Source organism: Neodiprion pinetum, chromosome 3, assembly GCF_021155775.2.
Source record: "Neodiprion pinetum isolate iyNeoPine1 chromosome 3, iyNeoPine1.2, whole genome shotgun sequence".
Taxonomy (NCBI): domain Eukaryota; kingdom Metazoa; phylum Arthropoda; class Insecta; order Hymenoptera; family Diprionidae; genus Neodiprion; species Neodiprion pinetum.
In genome coordinates, this window is record NC_060234.1 from 41,261,982 (window position 1) to 41,282,969 (window position 20,988).

The 20,988-nt window shown below is 39.6% G+C and overlaps 3 protein-coding genes and 2 long non-coding RNA genes across 8 annotated transcripts; 3 read left to right on the forward strand and 2 right to left on the reverse strand.

The window, feature by feature from the left end:
- The first annotated feature begins 52 nt into the window (after positions 1-52).
- On the forward strand, positions 53-3,759 carry LOC124215164 (UBX domain-containing protein 1). 3 transcript variants are annotated; one of them, XR_006882292.1, is made up of 7 exons: positions 53-736; positions 886-939; positions 999-1,160; positions 1,341-1,592; positions 1,800-2,031; positions 2,133-2,332; positions 2,409-3,759. XR_006882292.1 is itself a non-coding variant. In XM_046618212.1 (7 exons), exons 1-7 carry the CDS (start codon positions 681-683, stop codon positions 2,459-2,461), a joined length of 990 nt encoding a protein of 329 aa, XP_046474168.1. In that variant the 5' UTR covers positions 53-680; the 3' UTR covers positions 2,462-3,759. The 3 variants fall into 3 exon arrangements, 1 of the variants encoding a protein (XP_046474168.1); XR_011176535.1 differs by having other exon boundaries at positions 2,157-2,332; XM_046618212.1 differs by having other exon boundaries at positions 2,152-2,332.
- LOC124215165 (ribonuclease Oy) lies at positions 2,453-5,323 on the reverse strand. Its single transcript, XM_046618213.2, has 3 exons — positions 4,567-5,323; positions 3,434-3,968; positions 2,453-3,201 (listed from the first exon to the last, which is right to left on the reverse strand). Exons 1-3 carry the CDS (start codon positions 4,635-4,637, stop codon positions 3,034-3,036), a joined length of 774 nt encoding a protein of 257 aa, XP_046474169.1. The 5' UTR covers positions 4,638-5,323; the 3' UTR covers positions 2,453-3,033.
- A 5,960-nt stretch (positions 5,324-11,283) lies between these two features.
- On the reverse strand, positions 11,284-14,393 carry LOC124213993 (uncharacterized). 2 transcript variants are annotated; one of them, XR_011176595.1, is made up of 5 exons: positions 13,667-14,393; positions 13,273-13,436; positions 12,899-13,032; positions 12,536-12,657; positions 11,284-12,294 (listed from the first exon to the last, which is right to left on the reverse strand). It is a non-coding gene; the product is annotated as an uncharacterized lncRNA (long non-coding RNA). The 2 variants fall into 2 exon arrangements; XR_006882036.2 differs by having other exon boundaries at positions 13,273-14,393.
- Positions 14,394-15,573: 1,180 nt separating this feature from the next.
- On the forward strand, positions 15,574-17,146 carry LOC124214740 (uncharacterized). The gene is made up of 3 exons (XR_006882198.2): positions 15,574-15,735; positions 15,970-16,169; positions 16,258-17,146. It is a non-coding gene; the product is annotated as an uncharacterized lncRNA (long non-coding RNA).
- A 1,938-nt stretch (positions 17,147-19,084) lies between these two features.
- On the forward strand, positions 19,085-20,979 carry LOC124213908 (late histone H1-like). The gene has a single exon (XM_046615679.2). It carries the CDS (start codon positions 19,229-19,231, stop codon positions 19,919-19,921), a length of 693 nt encoding a protein of 230 aa, XP_046471635.1. The 5' UTR covers positions 19,085-19,228; the 3' UTR covers positions 19,922-20,979.
- The last annotated feature ends 9 nt before the right edge of the window (positions 20,980-20,988 follow it).

The window sequence follows — 20,988 nt, forward strand, 5'->3', positions numbered from 1 at the left end:
ATCTTGACATGGAAAAATAACCCGAACGAAAAATGACAAGCGGTTTCAATAATTGTGTAGTGTTTTTGGTTTGTCTCGTCACTTTTTCATCTTACCGCAATTTCAGTAGCCCAATTATTTCTGATAATTTAGAGTGTAGACTATATTCAAGAAAGAGTGTTTTGATTATAACATCAACAAGCATGCAGCTTATACTCTCGTATTTATTATTTGACGTATGCAGCACACAATTTTTTAAGTCCAGGGATATCAGGTTTGATCATCATAAATCTTCAAAGAACCGAATAAAGAATTAATTTACAATCAGATTCAAGCTTCGAATCGACCATTCATTCAAATTGATCAAAACGTTTCTCTGTTGACTCAAGGCTCCAAAATTGTAACTTTTGGTCGGGACTGTAGAAACCGTTCACAATCGTGTAGTACGTGAAGTTTGTAATAACAGGAATAACTAATAACAGTCCGCAATATTCTTCAGACGAAAATATCGAAACCAAAGTACAATTCTTCATTGGTACAATCATGAGCACGCTTTATGCCTATAAGCTACTTCCGCCTCCGTAGTTCGTGGCTTGTAGCTGTATGTCAAAGTGTTCGTGCGACATGACATATGATTTTTAACTCAGCGTCCGTTAGTAATATTATATCTAGCCACTAATTGTACAGTTAAAAATTCAGCGATGTCTTCGTCAGATGTTTCGATGCTCGTAGACATGGGTTTCAGCCAGGCAAAAGCGTGAGTATTGACAGAAAATAATCATTTTGTGATTCCTAACCTCTTCCGAAAAAGCCGGAATCATTTTTGCAGATTTTAAATACCCTACCACCCTCAGTTAAATAATCACTGTATTTTTCATTCGTGTGTTTTCTGTAATTGTTTTTCAGCGAGCGAGCCCTACAAATTACCGGAAACAAAGGTGTCGAGCCGGCTATGGAATGGTACGAATGAAAAACAATTTGTCTTCATCCTACTGATTAAATGTTGCAAATTTTTTTAGGCTCCTTGCTCATTCCGATGAAGCTGAACCTTCCCCTGGGCTTATGGCCGAAAATCCTGTCAGTATACCCGTACCAGCAACTGAATCTCCACAGGAAAATATCGCTGATGCAAGTAACGAAGATGAATCAGCAGCAACTGCCAAATCCATTAAATGCGATGTGTGAGTATTAATGGTTGCATAAATTGTTATTTTCGTGCATTATAATGTCTGATTAGTTTTTATCTCCTCATCTTTTCAAGAATGCATGATACAAAAGATTAATTAGAAAAGAGTTCCTTCGATCAATGGCCCTTCAGGTCACTTTATACGTAATGAACATGCAAAGGAATTTTTTCACAGATGTGGGAAACTATTCAAATCTAATTTAGAGGTGGAATTTCATGCCACAAAGTCCGGACATGACAGTTTCTCTGAAAGCACGGAAGAGAAGAAGCCACTGACGGAAGAGGAGAAGAAAGAGCAATTGAGGTTATTAGAAGAAAAAATGAGACAAAAGAGAAAAGAGCGAGAGGAACTGGAAAAAAAAGAAGCATTTGAAAAGGAGAAATTGAGGATACGCTCAGGCAAAGAGATGGTCGAAGCCAAGAAAAAGTAAGTATCTTCAGTTTATTTATTGTAGGTTAAAGAACTGTTGCTCATTTGATATAAGAGAGATGAAATTGATCCTAATGACTTTGGTCTTAATAGAAAAACGCTCGTTATTATCGACTTGAATTGGATTTAATTGCATTTAATTAGCTTGGAATTTCATCAACGTTGTATTGTTAATTTATGTGATGGTACTTTATTATTTCATAGGCTTGAAGACTTGGAAATGAAGAAATTATTAGAGCAACGGAAAAGGGAAAAAGAAGAGGAGAAATTAGCAAAGCAGAGAGTAAGAGAGCAAATCGAAGCTGACAAAGCAGCAAGACGTGCTAGAGCCGCCTCTGACGCTGGACGTGTTACACTTTCCCCTGTAGCTTCGATTGCTGCGCCAACCGTCGTATCAACGGGTCCAAAAAAAAATTATAGCGAAACAAAATTGCAGGTGATTGATACACTGATTCTCTCTTTGGCTTGTTTGAAACTACAAGTATATTAAATAACATCATGTATTATTTATGAAACACAATACTGATTAAAATGCAGCTTGAATTATGTATTTTAGATCAGACTAACAAATGGTCAGGCATTAACACAGACCTTTGGATCCAAGGAACAGCTTTCTGCTGTACGATTGTATATTGAAATGAATAGAACTGATGGTTCGGGGTTGTTTAATTTAATGACTACATTTCCTCGGAAAATTTTCACAGAGGACGATTACGAAAAACCATTGGACATTTTAGGTAAGTGAATCTTTGTATGGGAAGCCAGTAGTACGTTTTGTCAATTGTTACCAATTATGTATTGAATTATTTTTAGGCTTGGTACCGACAGCTGTTGTGATAGTACAGAAGAAAACGGAATTACAGTAGCAGAAATTATTGTTTTAATGGCATTATAAACTGCGTAATGCGATTACAATTTGACAAACATTAATACTAACTACATAAAATAATGTAAATTAAAGCACTTTAATACTATAAAATTGTTATTCATACCATTCATAGACCACTATTTGTAACGTTGCTGTAATACGTACATTCAATCATTCTGTAACTGGATTTTAACTTGGCACATCAATCAATTTTGAATTTCTTGTAATAATGTATGAGCATGAGATAACTCGTTTGGATTACCTGTTCACCAAACAGCTCTTTGGGTACTTGAAAAAGTGCATATAATAGATACAGTACATTTTTTTTTATTCTAATATGTATAATTTTTCTAAAAAAAATAAAAATAAATAAGTTATGCTTTTATCAGTCACTAGTTTCCTGTCACAAAACTTGACACTGAAACATCGTATTTTCTTCGAGTTACATTATAACATTACATTAGTTAAGTTGCTAGATATTTCTGGGTTGCTGTATAATGGCAATAGACAAAATTACACTCATAATACATTATACAATTTTCAATTTGCCTAGTTTGAACGTATTGATTACTATTTTACTAATATAACATTGTAATTGGATGGAACTGCACTGGGATAATTCACTGGCTTCTTCCGATCACAGTTTGAAGGAAAGTCAACGATGTTGTTACAATCAGTCAGCTTCAAGCCTTTATCCAGGCAAATCCGTATTTCGAATATGTAAGATTCATGCGTTTTCTACAATGTAATAATATAATATATGTAGAAATAACATTCGTTTGAGACACAATTTTCGGCTATCATGTCAAGTAAGGATGTAGAGATTTTGGTATTCCAATAATTATATCTCTGTCAAAAAGAAACTTAAATATTTAAAAACAGAAAATTGTTGCATAATCTGACGATAACTTAAAATATCAACGATGGTACAAAACATTGAATGAAATTAATATTAAAAAGAAAGTCTCACCGGATTTTTGATACACTCGACCTCAATAGTTTTTCCTAAAATCTTTTCCACACCACTAATGATTTGCTCTACGGCATAAGCTTGACCAACGAATATTCCTGCCTTGGCAAGCACATGAGTCATGTCATATTCTTTCAACAGATCCAATCCTTTTTGAAAATATTTCAATTCTGTATTCAAAGGATCAAGGACGGATGCACAGGTACCATGTTTGTCCCACTCATGTTTCCAGAATGAAAAGTGTGGTGTTCCATCTTCAATGTTTATCCATTTCTCATCCAACTGATGAATTATTGGGATTAAAGTAGACGCATTAAAACCCTGTGTCTTATTGCAAAAAAGTGGGCCAATTTTGTGGAACTGAGTAGGCCAAATTCCATGGATTGTCCACTCCTCTTGCCTTGGTAAAAAGCAACGATGAGATGGAACCTTTTCTTTCCACTGGGAGCAAACTGTCTCTGGCCAATGTTGAGTGAAAACGATAACATCAAAATTTTCTCCTGCTGACGTTGCTTGGTTAGAGTTGGGTCGCGAACTAAATAAATTCACAGTTTGTAATTACCACAAAAAAAAAAAAAAAACGTTTTTTCGCTGTTTGAGTGGCTATCAAGTAATTGTGATTCTTGTATCTGTAAACTTACATTACAAACTGAATTTTTTTTTGTGATGAGAACCTAATTAAGGAAACTAAAAACTATCACTATTTGGAATGTTACTTAAACCACATACATCAACATTCTTATTTGTAATTTTGTCATATACATTATTTTGTTAGATGTTTACAAATTTCCTTAATCAAAAATGAAGTAATTATATCAATAAGAGATTATCTACTTCCCCTTGCGATAAACTGTGCAATACGCCTAACTTAATTTATGTGCAAGTATAGGTTTGTATAAAATATATGACTCATTATTGTAGCAAACGATATGTTTCAAAGCACACCCTAGATCGATTGCATAATTACTACATGGTTTATCTATAAAACTGAACATAAGATCTCTAATGGATGAAGCCAAACAATTAGTAATGGCGCAAATAGAGACACACAAATAATGAACATTTAGTCAATACTCTCAAAATGCAGTTTAAAAGTTATTGAAATAAATAATATGACTTAAATTTAGACTTACCGGCAATATGTAACCTGGAGAGATACAGTCAGTAAGAAAAGAATTGCCGAAAAATTGAAATTGGATAACATCTTGCTGTAGGATTTGGTAATAATTGAAACTATAGTAAATTCTAGTATTGCTTCTCAAACTCCGACCAGCAGCTAGCTCTTTAGTGCTGCAGCTAGTGGAATCAGCTGCTGGCAGAAGCTCTGTCACCAACGACGATTCCCTCTCTCCGGTTCGCAGACTTCGGTCACGCTTTGTTCTAGCGGCGTTCTAGTTTCCGCCGAATGCCATACAAAGATCTGCCAAATCGGACTTGGGACTGGGAGTCGGGCGTAGCGGGTTGCTACGTGGCATGGCAAATGTGTCTAGTGATACTTATAACGAACGATTTTACAGCTCCAGCTAAGGTCGAGCGTCGGACGTAGGTAAAATCGGTTTGGTTTCAGAGTTATCAGGTAAACCTTTAATGACTGCTCTTGTCCATCAAAAAGGGTTCGCTAGTTAGTGTCTTTGTAATTCTCCAGAAATTCAAAGATAAAACACCTTGAACATTGCAGGACCAACAGCGGAGAAAATCCGCAGAAAATACGGAGTTTTCCATATTTTGGCTGCAACTTTCGATCCGCTGTTCGCAGAGACTTTGATTCAATTACTCGCAATCGTTTTCTCTGGCAAATTATGTCGATTATAATCGAATACTCTCACGAGTTTTGGGTTGCAATATACCTATACGTACTCGATTTAAACGCGTATCCATTTGTACACATTGGTGTATTACAGTATGTATTAACGTTGACTGAAGAATATAAAGACGGATACCCCTGGGTAAATTTTTGTGACCAGTTTTCGGCGGGCAAGGTGGGCCTGGGAGCGTAAAAGGGTTCTGCTCTATCGACTCTACCTAACGGGCTCGCACCGACAGCACCGACATTCGCAGCAGCCAAAGTAGTGTCGGTATGAAAGCTTGAGATTGAGTCGGTACACAGTGAGTACGTAAGACTAGTTGTCGACTGCAACTTAGAAATGTCGATCAGCTCAATCATCCCCGTGAAAAGACGCGTAACCGCGTCCACCGCCAGACGCCTCCGACGACCACCGCGTCCACCGCCAACGACCGCTACAACCTCCAAGCATTTCCAACCACCACCAAACACTTCCTACCCCCTTCAATCACCGCCAAGCACCACCTGTCACCTCCTGCCTCCACAAAACGCCTCCTACCACCTGCTACCACGCCCTATCACCTCCAACCACCACCTACCAGCTCTTACCATTTCCGAAAACCTCCAACCACCTTCGTCCTCTTAGCCCCCCTGATCCACCATGTATTCTATAACATTAATATTCATAATTATTCCAACAACTTTTCACTTACTCTCTCAATCTTGAATTTTCGTAGGCATAGAATCGAAATGCTGTTTTAGCATCTATTTGTTTATATATCTACGTTGGGTAGAGAAGCAGAAATGTTTTTCGAAGTGTTCTTAGAGCAAAAAATTCCGAGTAACTGTAATACATCGCGGATGCGCTAATTTTGATAGAGCGATTTTTATTTTTTTGATAGGGAGAGATAGAAAGAAGCTTCTTAAAACTTCGAGTGTATTTTAACACACATTTGAAAGGTACAAGCAAAAATTGTTTTCATCCAACTGTCGCAGAACGGCAGCGTTATTAGCTGACCCGTTCACTGAAGAATATACATATATTTAGTCAACGGGTGACCATCGAAGGGCCTAGCCGCTTGAGTCTCGAATCGGCAGAAAAGATAAAGTGCATATTTCTTGTCTGAAATGTAGAAACTAAAATCATTATACATCATATCATATCATCATACATCATCATACATCATATATCATACATAGTAGTTCGAAACCAAAGTTGGGATGTTCAGAAAGTGATGTCACCCAAATTTTTTTTTCTCTTGACTTCATCGATCTATGTAGACGAAAATCAGCTAACCGAATTTCTCAGTGTGGAAACAACCGCGCAGTAAAGCGGACGAATGAGAATCGCGCTCCGCAGACCTCGACTACCGGGTTCTCTACCTCCTGTATTCTGCGCTCCGGATGCGCTACCTGGTGCAACTCGAATTCCAAGACAAGCGCTCCGTAGTTTTTACGCTCCAGGTCCGCTACTTGGTGAAACTCGAGTTCCAGGTCAAGCGCTCGGTAGTTTCTACGCTCCAGGTTGGCTACCTAGTTCAACTCGAGTTCCAGGACAAGCGCTCCGTAGTTTCTACGCTCCAGATTGGCTACCTGGTGAAACTCGACTTCCAGGACAAGCGCTCCGTAGTTTCTACGCTTCAGGTCGGCTACCTGGTGAAACTCGACTTCCATGACAAGCACTCCGTAGTTTCTACGCTCCAGGTCGGCTACCTAGTGCAACTCAAATTCCAAGACAAGCGCTCCGTAGTTTCTACGCTCCAGGTTGGCTACCTAGTTCAACTCAAGTTCCAGGACAAGCGCTCCGTAGTTTCTACGCTCCAGATTGGCTACCTGGTGAAACTCGACTTCCAGGACAAGCGCTCCGTAGTTTCTACGCTTCAGGTCGGCTACCTGGTGAAACTCGACTTCCATGACAAGCACTCCGTAGTTTCTACGCTCCAGGTCGGCTACCTAGTGCAACTCAAATTCCAAGACAAGCGCTCCGTAGTTTCTACGCTCCAGGTCGGCTACCTGGTGCAACTCAAATTCCAGGACAACCGCTCTGTAGTTTCTACGCTCCAGGACCGCTATCTGGTGAAACTCGACTTCCATGACAAGCGCTCCGTAGTTCTGACTGTCCAGGCCCTTCACCTGGTAACTTTTGACGTTCAGGACTAATTTTCCGTAGTTCTGGTTAAACTTGTCATGTTAACAAAAGATTATTTCAATTCATTTTTCGCGCAAGCCCAAATTCAGTAGCTATCAATGCGCTAATAAAATTTCTATAATTTTTTATAATCTTCTCATAATTTTCTCGGTAAAATGTGTCGATCATAAAATTGTAGTAATCCTTACACAATACTTTTGATATGTTCTAATACTAAGAATATTTATTAGTATTCGAAGTATAACCCGAGATGGTTAATGGTGATCGTTGGAGGTGGTCGTCGATGGTTGGAGGTGATTGGAGGTGGTTAGGGGTGGTTGCGGGTGATCAAGGTGGACGAGGAGGAGGACGAGGAAGACAAGCAGAACAAGGTGGACAAGGAGAACCAGGGTTTCGGCACGGTGAGAAAAACATTTTTATAATATTGAATGGCAATTGTATTTGTATTTGATCTAAAATTTTTTAAACTTGTCATGATTGAAATAAATTATTTCCATTCATTTTTCGCGCGAGCACAAATTCCGTAGCTATAAATGCGCTAATAGGGTAGAGGGTTTTTTAGAGCCGAAAGTTTTTGGTCTCAGATTCGATGCGAATGACCCTTATCTGACTAATTGGACCCTCAGAAACTCAGAAAACGCAGCGAAAAAAGCAAAGGACCAACAGGAGAGAAACGGCGAACGAAAAAGCACCTGCTGGAAAATGTAGAAAACACAGGATCTAGTTTTTTGGCTGTAACTTTTGATGCGTTGATCGCAGAGTATTGGGACTGCGCCCAATCGATTTCTCTCGCAAAATTACGTCGGAGCAGTGCCAGAAAGAATTTATTCCGGTACTTTTCAAAATCGCGAAAATTTTCGCCAAAAATGCAAAGGGGTTAGCCTTACTTTTTTTTCATTTTCCGACCAAAAAACTTTTGGTCTCAGATTCGATTCAAATGACCCTCTCCTGACTAATTGGACCACCAGGAACTCAGAAAACGCAGGGAAAAGAGCGTGGGATCAACAGGAGAGAAGTTACGAAGGAAAAAGCACCTGCTGAAAAATGTCGAAAACACAGGTTCTTGTTTTTTGGCTGTAACTTTTGATGCGTTGATCGCAGAGTGTTGGGACTGCACCCAATCGATTTCTCTCGCAAAATTACGTCGGAATAGTGCTAGAAAGAATTTATTCCGGTACTTTTCAAAATCGCGAAAATTTTCGCCAAAAATGCAAAGGGGTTAGCCTTACTTTTTCTCCATTTTCGGAGCCAAAAGTTTTTGGTCCCAGATTCGATTTGAATGAGCCTTACCTGACTAATTGGACCCTCAGGAACTCAGAAAACGCAGCGAAAAGAGCGTAGGACCAACAGGAGAGAAATTATGAAGCAAAAAGCACCCGCTGAAATATGTCGAAAACACAGGTCTGGTTTTTTGGCTGTTATTTTTGATGCATTGATCGCACCGTATTGGGACTGCGCCCAATCGATTTCTCTCGCAAAATTACGTCGGAATAGTACCAGAAAGAATTTATTCCGGTACTTTTCAAAACCGCGAAAATTTTCGCCAAAAGTGCAAAGGGGTTAGCCTTACTTTTTTTTCATTTTCCGACCAAAAAACTTTTGGTCTCAGATTCGATTCAAATGACCCTCTCCTAACTAATTGGACCACCAGGAACTCAGAAAACGCAGGGAAAAGAGCGTGGGATCAACAGGAGAGAAGTTACGAAGGAAAAAGCATCTGCTGAAAAATGTCGAAAACACAGGTTCTCGTTTTTTGGCTGTAACTTTTGATGCGTTGATCGCAGAGTATTGTGACTGCGCCCAATCGATTTCTCTCGCAAAATTACGTCGGAATAGTACCAGAAAGAATTTATTCCGGTACTTTTCAAAACCGCGAAAATTTTCGCCAAAAGTGCAAAGGGGTTAGCCTTACTTTTTTTTCATTTTCCGACCAAAAAACTTTTGGTCTCAGATTCGATTCAAATGACCCTCTCCTAACTAATTGGACCACCAGGAACTCAGAAAACGCAGGGAAAAGAGCGTGGGATCAACAGGAGAGAAGTTACGAAGGAAAAAGCATCTGCTGAAAAATGTCGAAAACACAGGTTCTCGTTTTTTGGCTGTAACTTTTGATGCGTTGATCGCAGAGTATTGTGACTGCGCCCAATCGATTTCTCTCGCAAAATTACGTCGGAATAGTGCCAGAAAGAATTTATTCCGGTACTTTTCAAAATCGCGAAAATTTTCGCCAAAAGTGCAAAGGGGTTAGCCTTACTTTTTTTTCATTTTCCGACCAAAAAACTTTTGGTCTCAGATTCGATTCAAATGACCCTCTCCTGACTAATTGGACCACCAGGAACTCAGAAAACGCAGGGAAAAGAGCGTGGGATCAACAGGAGAGAAGTTACGAAGGAAAAAGCACCTGCTGAAAAATTTCGAAAACACAGGTTCTTGTTTTTTGGCTGTAACTTTTGATGCGTTGATCGCAGAGTGTTGGGACTGCACCCAATCGATTTCTCTCGCAAAATTACGTCGGAATAGTGCTAGAAAGAATTTATTCCGGTACTTTTCAAAATCGCGAAAATTTTCGCCAAAAATGCAAAGGGGTTAGCCTTACTTTTTCTCCATTTTCGGAGCCAAAAGTTTTTGGTCCCAGATTCGATTTGAATGAGCCTTACCTGACTAATTGGACCCTCAGGAACTCAGAAAACGCAGGGAAAAGAGCGTGGGATCAACAGGAGAGAAGTTACGAAGGAAAAAGCACCTGCTGAAAAATGTCGAAAACACAGGTTCTTGTTTTTTGGCTGTAACTTCTGATGCGTTGATCGCAGAGTGTTGGGACTGCACCCAATCGATTTCTCTCGCAAAATTACGTCGGAATAGTGTATGAAAGAATCACCCCGGCACTTTTCAAAATCGCGAAAATCTTCGCTAAAAATTCAAAGGGGTTAGTCTTACTTTTTTTTTAATTTTTCGACCAAAAAATTTTTGGTCTCAGATTCGATTCAAATGACCCTCGCCTGACTAATTGGACCACCAGGAACTCAGAAAATGCAGGGAAAAGAGCGTGGGATCAACAGGAGAGAAGTTACGAAGGAAAAAGCACCTGCTGAAAAATGTCGAAAACACAGGTTTTCGTTTTTTGGCTGTAACTTTTGATGCGTTGATCACAGAGTATTGGGACTGCGCCCAATCGATTTCTCTCGCAAAATCACGTCGGAATAGTGCCAGAAAGATTTAATCCAGCACTTTTCAAAATCGCGAAAATTTTCGCCAAAAATGCAAAGGGGTTAGCCTTACTTTTTTTTCATTTTTCGACCAAAAAATTTTTGGTCTCAGATTCGATTCAAATGACCCTCTCCTGACTAATTGGACCCCCAGGACTTCAGAAAACGCAGCGAAAAGAGCGTAGGACCAACAGGAGAGAAATTATGAAGCAAAAAGCACCTGCTGAAATATGTCGAAAACACAGGTCTGGTTTTTTGGCTGTAATTTTTGATGCGTTGATCGCACCGTATTGGGACTGCGCCCAATCGATTTCTCTCGCAAAATTACGTCGGAATAGTGCATGAAAGAATTTATTTCAGCACTTTTCAACATCGCGAAAATTTTCGTCAAAAATGCAAAAGGGTTAGCCTCACCATTGGATGAAGAATATAAAGAGAGTTGCCCTCATGGGCTCAGATGTGACAACCGAAAATTGCTCCATGAGATGTTTTAACGGTAGAGTTGAGAACTTATCGCAGAACATCAGAGAGTTTCCGATTTCGACATGATGCTGGCTGCATTCACCTTCTAAGTAACGCAGTCTTCGCAATGGTAAGCCCAAGCCAGTACTTGGCCTGAGTGTACTTACCGAGTTGTCGGCGATACAAGAAATTAATAATGAGAATAAATATCTTTCAAAATTGGTAGCAAAACAGTGATTTAATTAAAGTATAGGTACCCGAGAGAAGAATGTATACATAGATCATGAATAAAAATAGATCAGATGTAATAACGATGCAGAGACCAAGAAGTACAAATGTATATGCGGTCCATGTACGACATTGATATATATGATTCATTCATGATTAATACGTGATGCATACTATAAATTTTATAATTTCATAAGAAACATACTAGATTATCTACTATAATCGGCTATAACATGACAACAAAAGAATTGTTCGTTTCGATATGGGATTCAATTCGACAGCCAGTCTGTATATTCCGTAACATTAATATTCAGAATTAGGAGTAGGAACAGGAGTGGGATCAGGAGTAGGAGTAGGAATAGAAGTAGGATCAGGAGTAGGTTCAAGAGTGAGAGTAGGAATAGGAGTAGGATCAGGAGTTGGAGTAAGATCGTAGAAGTAGGAGTAAGATTGAAGTAGAAGTAGGAGTAGGAGTAGAAGTGGGAGTATAGGTGGAGCGTAGGGGCGGGAAGGGTAGGGTAGGGTAGGGTAGGGTAGGGTACTACACCTACTCCTGCTCCTGCTCGCACTCTTACTCCTTCTCCTACTCCTACTTCTCCTCCTCCTGATTCTACTCCTACTCCCACTTCTGATCCTACTCCTGATCCGACTCCTATTCCTACTCTCACTCCTACTCCTGATCCTACTTCTAATTCTAATTCTACTCCTACTCCTATTCCTACTCCTACTCCTACTCCTGATTCTACTCCTACTCCTACTCCTACTCCTACTCCTACTCGCACTCCTGATTCTACTCCTACTCCTATTCCTACTCTTGATCCTACTCCTGATCCTACTCCTACTCCTGATCCTCCTCCTACTCCGACTCCTGCTCGATTCAATACTTTAGAATGTTATACAGTGCACAAATCCTCGTCCTCCTCATTCACCTTGTCCTCCTTGTCTTCCTCGTTCTCCTCCTCGTCCACTGCCGACCACCTCCAACCACCGCCAACCACCTCCAACAACTACAGCTAACCACCTCTGGTTATACCTTGAATAGTAATAAATATTTTCAGTATAAGAACACATCAAAAATATTGTGTAAGGATGAGTATGATTAATTGATTAATTAATAATATGTAACAAATTTTATTAGCGCATTGAAAGCTACTGAATTTGTGCTTGCGCGAAAATGAATCGAAATAATTTATTGTAAGCATGACAAGTTTGAAAAATTTTAAATACAATATAATTACAATTGCCATTAAATACCATGAAAATGTTAAACTCACTGAGCAAAAATCCTCGTCCTCCTCTTTCACCTCATTCTCCTCGTCTTCCTCGTCCACCTCCGGTCACCTCTAACCACCGTCAACCACCTCCAACAACCACCGCTAACCACCTCGGGTCATACCTTGAATATTAAGTAATATTTTCAGTATAAGAACACATCAAAAATATTGTGTAAGCATGAGTATAATTAATTAATTAATCAATTAGAGAATGAATTTTATTAGCGCATTTGTAGCTACTGAATTTGTGCTTGCGCGAAAAATGAATTGAAATAATTTATTGTAAATATGACAAGTTTAAAAAATTTTAGATAAAATATAATCAACAATTGCCATTAAATAATATAAAAACGTTATACTCACCGAGCACAAATCCTTGTCCTCCTCTTCCATCTTGTTCTCCTAGTTTTCCTCGTCCTCCTCCTCGTCCACCTCCGACCACCTCCAACCACCCTCAACCACCTCCAACAACCACCGATAACTACCTCGGGTTATACCTGGAATAGTAATAAACATTTTCAGTATAAGAACACATCAAAAATATTGTGTAAGGATTATTATAATTAATTGATGAATCAATTATATAATAAATTTTATTAGCGCATTTATAGCTACTGAATTTGTGCTTGCACGAAAAATGAATTGAAATAATTCATTGTAAACAAGACAAGTTTTAAAAATTTTAAGTAAAATATAAATACAATTGCCATTAAATATTATAAAAACGTTTTACTCACCGTGCAGAAACCTTCGTTCTCCTCGTCCACCTTGTTCTGCTCGCCTTCCTCGTCCTCCTCCTCGTCCACCTTGATCACCCGCAACCACCCCTAACCACCTTCAACCACCTCCAACGATCACCGTTAACCACCCCGGGTTATACTTCGAATACTCATAAATATTTCTAGTATTAGAACACATCAAAAGTATTGTATAAGGATTAATACAATTTTTTTATTGACACATTTCACCGAGAAGATTACGAGAACATTATAAAAAATTATAGAAATTTTATTAGCGCATTGATAGCTACTGAATTTGGGCTTGAGCGAAAAATGAATTAAAATAATCTTTTGTTAACATGACAAGTTTAACCAGAACTACGGATAATTAGTCCTGAACGTCAAAAGTTACCAGGTGAAGGACCTGGACAGCCAGAACTACGGAGCGCTCATCCTGGAAGTCGAGTTTCACCAGGTAGCGGACCTGGAGTGTAGAAACTATGGAGCGTTTGTGCTGGAAGTCGAGTTTCACCAGGTAGCGGATCTGGAGCGCAAGAACCACGGAGTCCTTGTTCCGGAAGTCGAATTTCACCAGGTAGTTGACCTGGAGCGCAGGAACCACGGAGCGCTTGTCCTGGAAGACGAGTTTCATCAGGTAGTGGACCTGGAGTGTAGAAACTACGGAGCGCTTGTCTTGGAAGACGAGTTTCACCAGGTAGCGGTCCTGGAACGCAGAAACTACGGAGCACTTGTCCTGAAGTCGAGTTGCACCAGAAAGCAGACCTGAAGCGCAGGATCCAGGAAGTAGAGAAACCGGTACTCGAAATCTGCGGAGCGCGATTCACACACGTCCTATCTACTGCACGGTTGTTTCCGGACTGAGAAATTCGGCTAGCTGATTTTCGTCTATACATATAAATCGATGACGTCAAGGGAAAAAAAAATTTCGGCTAACGTCACTTTCTGAACATCCGAACAGCCGAATCCAAACTTTGGTTTCGAACTTTAATACTATGTATGATGTAGGATGTATGATGATACGATATGATGTGTAATGATTTTAGTTTTTACATTTCAGACAAGAAATATGTACTTTATCTCTCCTGCCGATTACATACTGAAGCGGTTAGGCCCTTCGATGGTCAGCCGTTGACTAAAGATATATTCTTCAGTGAACGGGTCAGCTAATAATGCTGCTGTTCTACGACAGTTGGATGATAAATATTTTTGCTTGTACCTTTTAAATGTGTGTTAAAATACACTTGAAGTTTTAAGAAGCTTCGTTCTTTCTCTCGCAATCACCTTGTTAGGTCTTTAAGTCACTACACTGCGTTAAATACTGTCTCAAATACGGAGCATCCATTTCATCTCGATCAGAATTAGCGCATACGCGATGTATTACAGTTATTCTGAATTTCCTTCCACACGAACACTTTTCGAAAAACAATTCTGCTTCTCTACCCAACGTAGATACTTTACTTGCGAATACCTAAAACAGCGATCCGATTCTATGCCTACAGAAGTTGAAGATCGAGAGTGCAGATGAAAAGTTGTTGGAATATTTATGAATATTAATGTTATGGAATACATCGAGCGCGTGTCGAATAGAATCCCATTTCGAAATAAATAATTCTTCTATTTTCATATTATAGTCGATTATTGTAAATAATCTAGTTTGTCTCCTGGAAAATTATAAAATTCATAGTATGCATCACGTATTAATCGTAAATGGATCATGTATATTAATATCGTACATGGACCGCATATACATATATACATATATACTTTTTGGTCTCTGCATCGTTATTACATCTGATCTATTATTATTTATAATTTATGTATACACATTCTTCTCTCGGGTACCTATACTTTAATTAAATCACTGTTTTGCTATGAATTTTGGAAAAAATTGATTCTCATTATTAATTTCTTGTATCGCCGACAAGTCGGTAAGTACACGCAGGCTAAGTACTGGCTTGGGCTTACCGTTGCGAAGACTGTGTTAGTCGGAAGGTGAATGCAGCCAGCATCATGTCGAAATCGCTAACTCTCTGATGTTCTGCGATAAGTTCTCAACTCTACCGTTAGAACATCTCAGGGGACGCAAGCGCACGACGATTTTCAGTTGTCACACCAAGCCCATTGACGGCAACTGTCTGTATACTCTTCAGTGAGCGGTATTATTGTAATATACCTATATTTACATGCTACATACATAACTCCTGATATCCGAGTCTTCACCAGCGCTGTAGTGATACAACGGTGCAACAGCCTACTAGCTTCCGCCTACCTAGTGGTAACAAAGTAATTATATCTTAGAGATTTGTTAGGCTATGGACGGTTCAAACCTGTTGCGAGACAAGTGAAAATTAAAAACAAACCAATTGAACCGCATAGGTGTGTTCTGGAATATGACAGCAGTCGGTTTTCCGTTGATACATATCTATTACGTTATTGATAATATCTTCTGGACAACTATTCGTAGGTTTTATATATAACGAGATGCAATCACTAGTTGATAATAATAATTCATTGTCCTACAAGGATACTCCTCAATAATTTTCATTCAATCAACTGATAATTGTAACAATTGTAACCAAACAGTTCGTAATTGCAGATGTGATTTCTAAATTTTGTTACATTTAAATTTGTAAAAATTTGACACATGAAAAGATCCACAGATTAGGATATTCACTACTACTTCTCTGTATGCAGGTCGAAGACCAATCAAAGACGTTTGGCAAGTGTATTGTTGAGTGCTACGTCAACTTATGCTTTACCGTCAGAATTAAAGAAACAACACGGACAAATGTTGCCACCACCAGGCAATAACATGGGTTTCGACATTGTACCAGCGTCCCCGTCTCCATCAGAATCTTCCGACGAAAGTCCAGTTCGAAGACCAATACCTCCAGGTTATTTTAACATCCAACAACTAACATCAATCATTTCAATTAACTCTATAAGATATTATAATAATAAAAATGTTTGTTTCATTTCTAGTTGTCTTGAGACCAGTTGCAAATGAAGCACTTGAATATGCCACCCTTGACGAGGTTGATCATTTCTGTTATTTCTTGGGACACCGTTTGAGGGCCTTGAATACACGAACATGTTTCCAGCTACAGATCAAAATGCTCCAACTTATCTATGATTCCGAATTCCATGAACTCTAAGATCGGATTCATCTTTGCATTGTCACTGACAGCTCTCAAACATAGTCAGCTGATCACTTCTGCAGATCTGATGTAGGTCTCAAGCTGTAGTAATGTTCCAAATGAGCCAGAAGTACCTGTGTTACCGTTAAAGTTAGATTAATCGTTCAACATTTTATTTGTATGGCAGAGTTCGTAAATTGAATTCGACTGCATGTGTTTTATACCTCACCTCATAATCTTTATTCCTGCATTGGTTCATTCGTGCCAGTCAAATATTCATTTAATCCAGTGTGCAACTCTTAATATATTATATACTTTCTTAGCTTAACCTGGAGAGGGTGTTAGCATTCCTCTAACAAAGTTTTCAACAACTTTATGTAACATCAGCTGCTTATTAGTGCTGTGTAGCGATGCAAAAATTTCATACATACAAAACAGCATACAGTATTTTTTAAGCAAATGTAACTTTTTTTATGTATACACACACAGCATCTACACCTCCACTATGACTGATTCCACTGATATTCCTTCATTCCTTGCTTTCGTAATTTGTATTCTTTGCAGACTTATGATGTGGTGACTAATGGTAAAGAGTGCAACATCGTCATAAACATGTATAAAATAAGTATAGATGTGGATATAAGTTTTTAAATATGTATTCTACTCAGGCACTAATGTTAATTAGACTATAGGCATGTAAATACAATGCGTTAAAGCTTACCAGAAAATAAATATAATTTTTCTATGAAAAAAACTTAACAGGTCATTTCCTGAGACTTAGCACCCGCGAGTATGACGTTGCCAAACTATATAATTATTATTAGAATGATTTATACCACCTCAGCAGTTGAAATTAATAATGTACTTATAAATTCGGCCCTGTTCACAGTTACTTTTTATCATTATCGTATGTTGAAGATCGTTCCTTAGCTGCAAGCACAAAAAAAAGTTTCATAACAGACAAGTTTTTCCTTGTTCCATCATTATTTTTTCTTGCTTATTTCATTCTTGTTTTTGAAGTACCGCGTTCTGCCATCGATAGAAACTCCATGAAAAATGTTAATTGAAGTTTGGTACTTGATCAGCATTCACTTTAGTTGTCAAAAACATTACATAGATCTGAGTTTGAGGTCAAATTAATTCTTCTGAATTCACTCCGGAATGAGACAGGGCGTAATTGCAGGGTTAGCGTTCATTACACGCGAGTCGCAATAGATAGTCCGTTTCTACGTTACCATATGAAATACTTCTCTTTGTGACTATTGCAATTGAAGTGCACATGTATTTCATCGAGTACTTGTACGATAACAGTCAAGTTGGGGAAAAAAGTGATTAATACACCCGACTGTTAAATTGGTATGAGATGAAGATTGTATATTATCCGGAATAGAGGAACGGACGTCCTACGGATTATCTAGGACAGAATATAACGATACCCAAGGGCTAGCTGCAGAAATGAGGTCATACCGAGTTATCTAGCATATCCGGTATTTCGATATACCGGTTTGAAATGTATGGCAGTAGCGTAACAGTCAGTTAATGGAAAAATACTGCGCATTTGTATACCCGCTCCATTTTTCTTTATTGCAACTACGTCGTCCCAGAAAACAATTTCGCTAACCTTCCCTTGATCAACGCTGACTTCAAGGTCATAAGACGGTTCAAATTCAAACTTAAATCGGACGCATAACATTTATTCGTGAACCATTTATGATACATATACAAAATGTAGAGTTTCTTGGCATACAAGCGTACGTTCCACATTTACACGAGTTTTCAACGATTTAAAGAATCCCTGATTAATCCACCGCAGTGTAATGATTTACTTCTTTCTTTAGCTTTAACAATAAGTAAAAGCCACCTGGCCGTAATTGAGTTGAGAATATTGTGATTATCAAAATTTTTGGAAATTCGATGCAATACTTCCACCATCAATACATGCAGAAAATTTTCCTTATACACAAATCAGCTGCTCCGCGTAATGTCAAACTACGCAGAACCTCGACTTGCTGGATACCTTGGGTCGGTCCTAGTAGCTTCGCACGGTGTCATTACGTTCAAATTTTCATTAATTAGACATCCGTTACCGTGAATGTGTCCAGAAATTACAATTTCCCGATATTGTCACCCAGGTCGACGTTCCTCGGCACTGCTACCGGGTCGACATTCGTCTGCAAAAAGCAGGTCTAGCTCGTCGTAGACTTAGTCGCGACCTCCCGAATTTCAATCGCTTATATCACGGAGACAAGTGCAGATACGAGGTTCGGCTTTTGCATGGAACTAGAGCAAAGCTTCGAGCTCACACTGGTACATTGGAAAAGATTCGATCGCATCCCCCCAGGTCAGCACCAGGGCGACCGTTGCTCAGGGTGTGGTCGATGTCAAGACGCACGCTTCGCGGAGAGTGATTTTTACAAGGGATCCTTTACCGCGACGGTTCAAAAATTTTGCGTAGTCGATAGAGCATACTTCGTAGTACCTGGTAGCAACAGGAGGTCTTCAGGAGTTCGATGGCGACAGTGAAACACCCGAGGAAATACCGTTCGGTCAGTGTCGCACGCGCGAACGTCGCGAAGCGCACCGCCTAAAACGCGCTCACGGTCTCTCTCCATGGTCCGCGCTATCCTATACTAGCAAACTGTTGCTCAGATTTTTTACGAGTATTATCCATCTCAACTACCAGTGTGATCATACGCGCAAACGCATTAAACAGTATAAACTCTACTTGTGTCTCTGACGGTCTTTCAGCTGTAATTTTCCATTGTCAGTAAAGTGGTGTTTTGATCATTTCATCGCGACTACTAGATCGATCAGCTATGGGAGACAAATCAGCATCGTCGCCGGCAGTCGCAGCTAACCCTGCAGCTAACAGCCCAGCCGTTCAAGCCGTTCCTGCCAAAAGAGCAGCGGCTTCACCCAAGTCAAAGAAGCCCCGTGCAAAACCGGCGCACCCACGTACTTCCGAGATGGTGAACGCGGCTATCGCTAGCTTGAAGGAGCGCGGCGGATCGTCTCTCCAGGCAATCAAGAAGTACGTTGCTGTCACGTACAAAATCGACGCGGAGAAACAGGCTCCTTTCATCAAGAAGTACTTGAAGACTGCTGTTACTACGGGAGTATTGTTGCAGACTAAGGGTAAGGGAGCCTCGGGCTCTTTCAAGATCGCGAACGCGAAGACCGACGCTCCGAAAGCAAAGCCGAAGGTACAGCGCGCCGCTGCAAAGCCAGCTGCACCAAAAAAGGCAGCTGTTGCCAAAAGCCCAAAGAAGTTGACCGCCGCCAAAAAATTGGTAGCCGCAAAGAAGCCTGCAGCCGCTACGGAGAAACGCAAGGTTGTCAAGAGCCCGGCCGCAAAACCACCGAAAGTAAAGACTCCGTCGAAAGCAAAGAAAGCAGTCAAGGCACCTACCCGCAAACCGAAGGCTCCGAAGCCGAAGAAGGCTGCTCCAGCTCCAAAGGCGGCCAAACCGGCAGCCAAGAAGGCGGCTGCAGCACCGAAGAAGAAGTGAACAGCTACATTTCGTCACCAACACCAGCAATCGTCAGAAAAATAATTTAAACGGCCCTTCTCAGGGCCATCAATTTATATCTATGCAAATGAAATGACATCGTCGATGCCCTGAACCATATTCCAATAATCCCATATAGGTATATCCCATGGAAAAAGCGTCCATAAATTGTAATTTCCTTCGCAGCAGAGGTATTTGTACGACCATAGTGGACGCATAGAGCGTCGACTTGAGTAAGAATTTGCATTAGGTTTTGCTGTTAGGTAATAGTATCTTGCACAGTTGCAGCTGTTTTCCGGGATATTATAATTATTTATTGTTTAGGTCTGAACCATTGTTGGAATTGTAGCGGAATCGTGTTCCGTATATCTGCCGGCGAATGGGAGTCTTAAGTGAGGTGGGCTTCAGTTGCTTGGCAACATTTCAGTGTTCAGACCCTTGCTATTATTATACATGAGCCGAGTGCACAATGCACAATCCCGGAGTTCCTGAAAGACCCCGTAGGAAAAATATCAGCTGCTTGGTTATCGTTATTCAATTCTGACAGCTGCTGTAGCAAAGGTCAAAGGGGTATGTATGGTATGTATTTGTGTAAAATCCCGTTCAATGACGTCGGACATTGTTTTTCGGTATTTTGAAAAAATGAAGATCGATTTTCTCTCAACTGAACATTATTGGTATAACATTTTTTTTTTTCATTCTCCCCTAAAAAACGAGAAATTGCGCGAATGTCACGGCTTTGTTAGAAGAGGTTAAAAGGCAGTATCGAAATTATCTTGACGAAATACAGTTTAATCTGACAATTATTTCGTTCATCTATAAGATGATGTTTAAGCCAGGGTATCCAGCGATATGAAAATTCAAAATTCCCGTATATTTGCTGTTATTTTCTTCAACCGTATAGCGTTTGTGCATTATGATGCGATCAACATTGAACACCGTGATATTCAACGGTGTAGAACCGATGAATTCGGGTGGAGTCAAAAATGTAGGAAAATCAGAAAATAAAAAGGTCACACATCGAATTTACAAACACATGAAAGTGTATTTCGTAGGATTTCAAAATA

Excerpts from the sequence above, each read along its gene's own strand:
- LOC124215165 (XM_046618213.2), bottom strand. The coding sequence starts at position 4,637 with ATGTTATCCAATTTCAATTTTTCGGCAATTCTTTTCTTACTGACTGTA. Across the intron at positions 3,969-4,566 it reads CTCCAGGTTACATATTGCCG|TTCGCGACCCAACTCTAACC; the intron begins GTAAGTCTAAAT and ends GAATTTATTTAG. Across the intron at positions 3,202-3,433 it reads TCGAGTGTATCAAAAATCCG|AAAACGCATGAATCTTACAT; the intron begins GTGAGACTTTCT and ends ATTACATTGTAG.
- LOC124215164 (XM_046618212.1), top strand. The coding sequence starts at position 681 with ATGTCTTCGTCAGATGTTTCGATGCTCGTAGACATGGGTTTCAGCCAG. Across the intron at positions 940-998 it reads GTCGAGCCGGCTATGGAATG|GCTCCTTGCTCATTCCGATG; the intron begins GTACGAATGAAA and ends AAATTTTTTTAG. Across the intron at positions 2,333-2,408 it reads AAAACCATTGGACATTTTAG|GCTTGGTACCGACAGCTGTT; the intron begins GTAAGTGAATCT and ends AATTATTTTTAG.
- LOC124213908 (XM_046615679.2), top strand. The coding sequence starts at position 19,229 with ATGGGAGACAAATCAGCATCGTCGCCGGCAGTCGCAGCTAACCCTGCA.